Source organism: Pteronotus mesoamericanus, unplaced genomic scaffold (assembly GCF_021234165.1).
Source record: "Pteronotus mesoamericanus isolate MK-2021 breed Mesoamerican mustached bat unplaced genomic scaffold, CSHL_Meso_final scaffold_174, whole genome shotgun sequence".
Taxonomy (NCBI): domain Eukaryota; kingdom Metazoa; phylum Chordata; class Mammalia; order Chiroptera; family Mormoopidae; genus Pteronotus; species Pteronotus mesoamericanus.
In genome coordinates this window covers 35657212-35666944 of record NW_026555309.1, presented here as the reverse complement: position 1 = coordinate 35666944, position 9733 = coordinate 35657212, and the positions used below count along the sequence as shown (strand labels likewise).

At 53.5% G+C, this 9733-nt stretch overlaps 1 protein-coding gene and 1 non-coding gene across 2 annotated transcripts; both read left to right on the top strand.

The window, feature by feature from the left end:
• Positions 1–3120: 3120 nt before the first annotated feature.
• Positions 3121–7394, top strand: LOC129084307 (mediator of RNA polymerase II transcription subunit 25-like). Its single transcript, XM_054590449.1, has one exon. The coding sequence runs from the start codon at positions 4570–4572 to the stop codon at positions 5401–5403; it is 834 nt and encodes a 277-aa protein (XP_054446424.1). The 5' UTR covers positions 3121–4569; the 3' UTR covers positions 5404–7394.
• Positions 7395–9433: 2039 nt separating this feature from the next.
• Positions 9434–9506, top strand: TRNAM-CAU (transfer RNA methionine (anticodon CAU)). The gene has a single exon. It is a non-coding gene; the product is annotated as a tRNA-Met (tRNA).
• Positions 9507–9733: the final 227 nt, after the last annotated feature.

The window sequence follows — 9733 nt, the reverse complement described above, 5'->3', positions numbered from 1 at the left end:
GCAGACACAGCCTTTATTATGCACATTACAGGCAGGTCGGAGAAGCAGGACCGTGCCTCCGGGTCCTAGACAAAGGAGGCACATGTCCTACATGTGACTCTAAACTACGTTATCTCAGTGTGTACGTGCAGAAAGAAAAGGTCAAGAAGCAGTCACAGGACAGGAAGCTACCTTCAAAAGGGGATAAGGAAGGAGTTACAATACATTTCCAAAACAACACATTCCTTCTGGCCAGGGGCCCTCTGGCCAGCCTTCCATCACCGGTGATGAAGAGACGCATCCAGCATGACACTATGGTGACCATTTCAGGTTTTTCTGAGAGTAAATGAGCCCAGAGGAAGAAGTGTCTTCTTCCCCCAATAAGGAGGGGAGGAGCAGTTGAGGAAGGAAATAGATATCAGGTTCAGGTAGAGATGGGCACCTTTGACCTGACTGAAGAAGGCAAGGAAGGGATCCCCATTACAAAACAGGAGCCTGGCTCCCTCAACTATGTTAAAATTACACTGAAAATATAGGACCACAATCATTCAGAACCGCCTGAGAACTGGCTGAATGGAAATCCTCCACCTAGAGAGTTAAAGAAGCCACACTGAGACTGGTAGGTGGGACAGAGACAAGGAAGTGGCTGGTCCCACACCCACAAGTGACAGATAAAAATTGGGAGGGATATCTTGGCTGCTGAAGTCCCCACAAAGGAGCGAGGGGCCGCAGCCCCACACCAGGCCCCCAGCCCAGGGTTCCAGTGCTAGGAAGGGAAGTTTCCATAACTTCAGCTGTAAAAACCAGCGGGACTTGAGGCTGAGGGAGACAGAAGATTTCTGGAGTTCCAGGCAGTTCCTCTTAACGGGCTGGTGCTCATACTTAATCAGACTCACTTGGTCTGAGTTCCAGCACCAGGAGAGCAGCTCGAAGGGCACCAGGGACACCTGGGGAGGAACTGAATTGTCTGCCATCAGGACCTGGCAGAGGCCATTGTTCCTTTGATGAGCTCTTACTCCAAGAAGCCGCCAGGTTGTCACCATATCGGATTCTCCGCCCCACCCAACTGTCAGGCCTCCCCAAGCTGTTTCCAGTGGCTCTTTCATAAGAGTGGCCTGTCTCCACTTCAGACTTTGCTAAAATCTCTCAAGCAAGCAGCATCTGGCCTCAGCGTGCCTGGTTCCTCTTGCTAAGTGGCCCCAGGCCCGGCACTGGCAGCAGCCAGCAGCCAGCTGTGGTGTGCAGCTTGGCCTCTCCTGGGCACCTCCGGGCTCAGCACAAATAGCAGCCACCTGCAGGTTGCTTTGTAGGTCCACAACGACATGGGGGGAGGGGGGTGCGCACCTGAAGCGCCCAGCTTGGGTGACTGGGGAGGCTGTGCCACTGGACCCTACAGGACACCTACGACATTAGGCCACTCTCCCAAGCCCAGGAGACGTAGCTGCTCTACCTAAGACTTTGAAACACAGTGCGTCTCCAGCCTCTGTTCTCCTCACATCCAGCCCAGGGACAAGCCAAAGGTGCTGGGGGATGGCATAGACCCCTCCACCCTGGGTCCCTCGGGTCACCAGGTAAGGCCAGGCCTGGGAGCTGGACGTCACTGTCCTGAGTGGGAGCCCAGACAGGGCCGCCCCTCACTGAAGCCTCCAGCTTGCCTCTTCTCTCTTTCATTTCTTCCTTTCCCTTGCCCGCCCCCCTTTTCTTCTTCCCAGTTCCTGCAGTTTAGCTCTTTTTAAAAAATTACTTAAATTTTTGAGTAAGAAATAGATTAACATAATTCAGCTATTTTTTCAACTATTTAAAGGTATACAGTGAAAAGCCTCCATCCCAGAAAAATTTCAAATTCCCAAATTGAGCTACGTTCCATAAAATACCTGACCTGTCCTCCTCAAAACTGTCAAGATCATCCAAACAAGGAAAACCTTAGGAGCTGTCGCAGCAGAGGGGACCCAGGGAGACATGGCCACATGTGATGTCAATCCTGGAGCAGGAAAGGACATTTGGGAAACACTAAGGAAATCTGGATCAGGATGGACCTCAGTCAATAACCTATCAGGGCTGGTTCGTTAATTGTAACAAAGGCACCACACTCACCTAAGATGTTAATAATAATCCCTTATTATTATTAAGCTGGAGGTGGGATTTATGGGAACTCTATCTTTGCAATTTCTCTGTAAATCTATGACTGTTAAAATAATAAAGTTTATTTTTAGAATGTCTTCATCCCACCCCTGAGCCCAAGTGTGCAATACCCACTCCCCTGCACATTCATCGTTGACCTTAGGCTCTTGCATACCCTTTCAGGGTTTAGTGCGCAAATACTAGCAAATGTGAATTCCTGCCCCCGACACCCCCTTACAGAAATGGTGGTACCGCTCCCTCCGCCCCCAGCTCTGCCCTGCTTTCCCCACCCGTTTGTATCAGGCTCAGAGACTCCACTGTTCTTGTTTACACCTGGAAAGATGACATTCTTGTGGTCAGTGCGCTGTGATGGACACGAGCTGTTTTTAAGTATTTGCAGTTCTGGCAGGGCTTCAGGGAATGACCGTGGCCATGATGAGTCTGTATGTATGAGAATAAAATTCTGTGGGGGGAAGCAGACTAGAAATATGAGTTTGGGGGAATAAATATACACTTCACAACTGTTCAAGAAGAGCTAATTCATGTATGTTTAAAATAGGTTATGGTTTGTATGGAATCCATGGGATATTTCAATTTCATTGGATGCATTTTAAAAATCATATATGCAGTTTTATTTTTTATTTAGCATATACAGTACATTGGAAATCGCATCCTTTGTAGCTTTAAATTTATGAGAAAGTTGAGATATCCACTGATCATCACGCCAGGAAGCGTGCAGACATTTTTCAAAATTATTTTAAGGGGTGTAAAAGTGAGGAAACACTTTGGGGAACTGCTGCTGGGGATGAGGGACCTAGAAGGGAACCCTGCCTCCCGTTACAGGTACCAGCGGTTGGAACTTGGGCAGGACCTCCCTGTCGCTGAGCTTGTGCATCTGTAAGCGAAGGGTAATCGTAATACCGCCCCCTTCAGGTCGTTCGGAGAGCAAACGAGCCCGGAAGAAGGAGTGCCTCCATCCGCCCCCCTCCCCTGCGCAGGAGGGGAGGAGCCATTGAAGAGGCCACCAGCAAGCGGGCTCGGGGGAGGAGGGGACCTTTGACCCGGCGGAGGAAGGCTGGGACGCGACCGCCGGCATAAAACGGGAGCCTGTCTCCCGGAGTCACAACAGAATTGCACGGGGACGGGAAGGTCCCTGTCGCTCAGAACCGCCAGAAATCTAGCGGAATGGAGATCCTGCAAGGAGAGGTTTAAAGAAGCAGCCACATCAGACTGGTAGGTGGGGCAGAGGCGAGGAATCGGCTGGCCCCACACCTTCGTGTGGTGGGTCAAAATTGGAGGGCTCTCTCGCTGCTGAGGTCCCCCCGGAGGAGAGAGGGGTCCCAGCCCCACACCAGGCCCGCAGCCCAGGGTTCTAGTGCCGGGAGGAGAAGGCTCCGTCACTTGCGGCTGTAAAAACCAGCGGGACTTGGGGCCGAGGAAGACAGAAAGGCTGCTCGAGTCGGGGGCTGTCGCGCTTAAAGAGCCGGCGCTCGGACTGAATCGGACTCACTTGCTCTGAGTTCCAGCACCGGGAGAGTAGCTCGAAGGGCACTAGGGACATTTGAGAAGGAACTGAATTGTCGGCCATCAGGAGGAGAGCTGGAGCAGGGTAGCTCTCTCCCGGACAAAAGTGCTGGCAGACGCCATTGTTCTTTGACGAGCCCTTCCTCCACGGAGCTGGCTGGCGGGCGCCATATCTGATTCTCCGCCCCACCCAATTTCAGGCCTCCCCAAGCTGTTTCCAGTGGCTCTTTCATAAGAGTGGCCTGTCTCTACTTCAGACTTTGCTAAAATCTCTCAAGCAGGCAGCATCTGGCCTCAGCGTGCCTGGTTCCTCTTGCTAAGTGGCCCCAGGCCCGGCACTGGCAGCAGCCAGCAGCCAGCTGTGGTGTGCAGCTTGGCCTCTCCTGGGCACCTCCGGGCTCAGCACAAATAGCAGCCACCTGCAGGGTGCTTTGTAGCACCAGCCGGACGCCCTTGGGCAGAACACAGGCAAGCAGCTGACCTTGGCCCGCACCTCCCCAGAGACCCCAGAGCCAGTGCACCTGGTGGACAGCCTCAGACCACGTCAAAGCACCCTGCAACCTCCTCCGCAGGACACGCTCAAGGGGTGAACTCAGTGGGCACCAGAGCCCTGCTGAAGTAAGTCCTGCTCTGCCGGCGGGCCCTGCACAGCTGGTCTTATTTGGTGGTCACAGGCAGTCCTTGCAGCCAGTCGCCTGGGGGTGAATCCTCCCCTTTGCTGTACCTACAGCAGTCAAGGCTCCACAACAGGAGGGTGTGCACAGCCCACACGAGGTGGGGGGTGCGCAACTGAAGAGCCCAGCTTGGGTGACTGAGGAGACTGTGCCACTGGACTCTACAGGACACCTACGACATTAGGCCACTCTCCCAAGTCCAGGAGACGTAGCAGCCCAACCTAAGACTTTGAAACAATCACAGAGCGGCTGCCAACTTGTAGAAACAAACATGACCGAGAGGAAAGAACAGAACATGGCTCCGGAAAAAGAACTCAGCATCATGGAGAGAAGAAGTCTACTAGATGCAGAGTTCAAAACACTGGTTATAAGTATGCTCAATGAACTTCGCGGAAGAGTGGATGAACTTCGCGAGAACTTCAACAGCATAAAAAAGGACATGGAAGCCATAAAGAAGACCCAGAACACGGGGGCCCCTGGTCAAGGCCTCGCCCCTGCTGTGCAACCTGGGGCACCGTCCTCGGAGGACGCGATGGCCCAAGAAGGGGTGAGTGGCTCTTCCCCAGGCCAGCTAGGGGCCTTGGCCCTCGGAGGGCAGCAGTCAGCTTCCAACAAGCTCCTGGCCTGGAACGGGGTCCTCGAGTGGCACAAGAAGCCCAAACCCGGCTATGTGGACCCCAGCACCAGGGTGATGCGGTCACTGCCTTGCCAAGTCTTCGTGAAGCACAGCGAGAACTTGAAAACAGAGCTGTGGCCCCAGAAGCTATACATGCATCTCTTTCCCCAGCAGCTGCTGGCCACGCTGGGCCCTGTGTTCCGGAACTCGAGGATGGTCCAGTTCCATTTCACCGAGAAGGACCTGGAGTGCCACCGAGACCTCTACCGTGTCTTGCGCAACGGCTTCGTGGGCTGCGTGCACTTCCCCCGCACGTCCCCCTGTGAAGTGCGCGTGCTTATGCTCCAGTACTCGTCCAAGAAGAGGATCTTCGTGGGCTTCATCCCCAATGATCAGAAGGCCTTCGTCACCGGTCTCCGCCAGGCCATCATCAACTACAAGCAGGTTCAGCAGCAGAAGCTGGAGCAGCAGAGCGGGATGGGGGCGTAGAAGGCACCCTGTCCTGCTCGGGGCTGGCGCCTATTCTGGAGGACCAGGCCAGGACCTCGCGGAATCTGCTCCAGCTCTGCCCCGCAGCAGCCTGAGCCTCAGGGTGCTGTGGCGGCCTCTGAGGTGACATGGCAACCCCAGCCCCCGGGTCCTGGTCAGGCACTGGCCAAAGCCCTCCTGGAGCTGCTCCTGAAACGCCCCCTCCCGGACCTATCCTGCTGCCCCAGAACCCTGGGGCCAGCCACCGCCTGCGGAGCTGCCTCTTCAGCCCCCTGCTGCCCCAGACCAGGGTGCCCCCACCGCAGGCCTCCCTCCGCCACCTCCAGCCACCTGGCTGCCCTTGCCGCACCTGGGCCTCCTCCATTTGGAGGGAGTCAGGGTGAGTGCGTTCCAGACCCCTAAGCGTAGGAGCACCTGACTTTGCAGTGGAGCCCCCGGTACAAGCTGTGCAGGCCAGGAATGGGTGGGTGGCGGGTGCAGGAGGGGGCCCCAGCTGGGTGTTTATACTCTTACTTGTCAAAACTCAGAACTGTATATAGCAAAGAAGGTAAAATGTACTGTGTATAAATTTTCAAAGGAAAATGTATAAAGCACTTAAAAAAGGAGCTTGATGGTGGAAGAGCACTGTCAGGTAAGGTAGAACAGCCCTTGCAAAGACCTGGGGCGGGAAGTGCTTGTTCTGGGGGTGCCCTCTACCCCCACCAGTCTTGGGCCACCACTTACTCACTACTGGCCAGGTAAAGGGGCCATCGCCTGAAGGAGCCTCTACGCCTGCCACATTGGTGGCCACGTGGCACTGAACCCCCCGTTACTCTGGACTCAACTGAGGGCGCAAGCAGCGGATCCCTCCGCAGCACCCATGAGGCGCCAAGTTGGGATTCGGCACCTGCCCAGATTCTGCAGAGCAGTGAAGAAGCATGTGTGTGTTTCATTATACTGCCATGAGCAGAGAAGTCTTTGAAAACTGGTGGCACGAGTATGAGTGGAATATGTGCACCACCTCTCTGCTCATGTCTACCTTCCATAAATAGGCTGGGGGATGATGGCGATGGTGGTCACCCCTACGTGGGGGCCCCGCCTGGTACCCCGCCAACAGTGGTGGTGATGCACTCTCTGTCCCAGGGGGGTGCACCCTGGGTCCCGACTGAGTGGTCGCGCCCGCCCCCCCCCCCTTTTCCTCCCTGGCACCTGTCCTGGGACTTTGGGTCCAAGGAAGCCCCAGTACTAAAAGGACTCTGCCTCTGTTCTCCCTCCTTCCAGCACAGGGACAAACCAGAGCCACTGGGGGATGGCGGAGACCTCTCCGCACTGGGTCCCTCTTGGCTGCCAGGCAAGGCCAGGACTGGGAGCTGATGTCACTGCCCCGAGTGGGAGCCCAGGCAGGGCTGCTGCTCACTGAAACCTCCCACTCCCTCTTCTCCTTTTTACTTTTGTTCCTTTCCTTTCCCTTCCCCTCCTCCCTCTTTCCCTTCCCTTCTTCTTAGTTCCCACAGTTTAGCTCTTTTAAGAAAATTAAATTTTTGAGTAGGAAATAGATTAACATAATTCAGCTATTTTTTCAACTATTTAAAGGTATACAGTAAAAGTCTTCATCCCAGAAAAATATCAAATTCCCAAATTGAGCTACGTTCCATAAAATACCTGACCTGTCCTTAAAAACTATCAAGATCGTGCGAACAAGGAAAACCTTAGAAGCTATCGTGAAAGAGGGAGCCCAGGGAGACATGGCCACCACATGTGATGTCAGTCCTGGAGCAGGAAAGGACATTTGGGAAACTAAGGAAATCCGAATCAGGACGGACTTCAGTCAATAACCTATCAGAGCTGGTTCGTTAATTGTAACAAAGGTACCACACTCACCTACGATGTTAATAATAATCCCTTATTATTATTAAGCTGGGGGTGGGCTTTATGGGAACTCTATCTTTGCAATTTCTCTGTAAGTCTTGTTAAAATAATAAAGTTTACTTAAAAAAGTCTATCCTCCTGTGATGTGCAGCTCCCCCTCCCCCACCACACACATTAATTGGTGACCTTAGGTTCTTGTGTATCCTTCCAGGGGCTAGTGTGCAAACATGTCCCCGCCCCCTTTGACAGAAATGGTTCCCCGTTGGCATCCCCCTCCCTGCTTCCCTCATTCATTGGTATCAGGCTTAGAGAGTCGGCTCTTGTTTATGACTGGGAAAGTGCCATCCTTGTGGCCAGTTCCCTGTTGATGGACACAAGCTGTTTGCAATTCAGGGAATAATCGTGGCCTTGGATGAGTCTACCTGTTGGACACCCTCCCAGTCTTGGAAACTGCAGGACCCACGAGTCTGTAATTGTGGGAGACAGGGACAGTGGGATTTAATTCACACATCAAACAGCATTCCTGGGGCCTGGAGATCTGGGTGAAACTGCCCTGACCACCCAAGTTTTCAGTCGGCAGGGGTTCCTGTGGGCGTGTGCCTGTGGCCGCTGCCTGGCGCTCTGCACTCCTGCACCCACGGGGAAGGTCCCCAGACCCTAGTAACCCCAAGAATACCTCGGGGGGGGGGGTTGTCCTGCCAGGAAGCGTGGGTGGGAGAGCTTGCTTTAGGGTTGGGAGGTGGGATTCCCACGAGGGGCCATGCGGGTGGGAAGTTCCGCTCCATCGTTGAGGTCTGGGGTCAGCACAATCTGCCAGCATCCAGGACGATTCTGAAGGAGACATTAGGATGCCCTCCGAAGCCCACCCCTCCTCTAGCTGCCTGGGGCGGGGGTGAGGGGCTCACCTGCCCTGGATCTCACAGACCTCCCTCTCTGGGGTCTCCCGAACCTCTGTGTTTCCCCCATCACTCCCAGGAATCCTAGTTGCTTGGTCTTAAGAAGACATTTTCTCCATGTCCCTATACTCATTGCCATTCACCTCTGTTAACATCCCACATTATCTATCAAATTCTGGGGGATTTAAAAAATTTCTCTCCCCGTACTTTATAATAAAAATTTCAGATAAACAAAAGGTGAAAGAATCCCATTGTGAATATCCGCACATCCACCACCTAAATCTACACTGACATCTTAACTGCTCGCAGTATCTGGTCTTAGATCCGTGGGTCCATTAAACCGCCTTATCTTTGGAAGCACTTAAACGTGTGGACATCGGTACACTCCCAAGCCCTTCTATAAGCCTGGTATTTTAAGTGTGCTTTTTTAAAGGTAAATTTTACACACAGCAAAATATACAAATATTAAGTGTGCCGCAGTCTGGCTGATTTTAGATGGTAGGAGTGGTTTTTTCTAATTATGTACTTATTTTGACATGTATTAGGGGGAATACCCATGCATTTTCCGTTTAGGATGGTGTCCTCAAACTTCCTGTAACTATGAGTGTATTTAAATGAGCTGTGCCTAGGGCCAGAGGCAGAGCCGGGGATAGGTAGAGGTGGGGAAGGCGCTTCCACGATGCTGATGCTGTGTCTCAAGGGGTCGCTTCCGGAGCTTCGGTCTCCTCTAGGAAGACTGGCCTCGGCCTGGAGCGCAACGAGGAGCTGGGGACACGGCTGCAGCGGGGTCTGCAGCGCGGCCGAAAAAGTGTGCGTGCGTATGTGTGTATTTTCAAATCACTGTGCTTCTGCGCCCCCCCTCCAACTGAGTGGGAGTGACCTTGTGAACGCACAGGGCCAGGAATACAGTAGGTGCCCACTAAGTGTTTCCCGAGATCACAAATGCCCAGACGCTTTGCAAGCATTATATTAAAAAAATAAGAGTTCACAAATGTAAGAGGAATCCCTTTTTTCTGTACCCTTCCCTCTCCACTCCCCCGCCCGTCCCCCGGTGCAGCGCTGGCTAGCAAGCCTCAGGGTTTGTCGATTGGTAAACAGACCCGCTGGAGGGGGAAGACCCGAGCGCGGGTGGGCGGTTCCTCCAGGGCGTCATCCCAGGCGAACACTAGGGAGGGAACTCTTGAGTGCCCTGGCTCAGAAATCAGCAAAAACCGCAAGTTTCTGGGCATGCGCACAGGACTACGGAGACAGCCTCATTACAGTACAGCACAAAGTTGCTTGTAGGTGCCTCGTTAGCGCAGTAGGTAGCGCGTCAGTCTCATAATCTGAAGGTCGTGAGTTCGATCCTCACACGGGGCACAATACTTTTGTCTTCTCTAAGGACCCTAACCTCTAGGTCCTTGCTCTTGTTCTTAAGTGGGATTTTGTTTGCTCCTTTGTGGGACTGGGAGACACCGGGCGTCCTCATTTTTCCACTCTGGGGTCACCGTTGTGTCGGCTAATGCTAGGCTCAGCCTGTGCTCTCCGAGGTACCCTGGCCGGGAAGCTTTCACTTATCTTTACACCCCCCGACTTTGCCTTGCTAC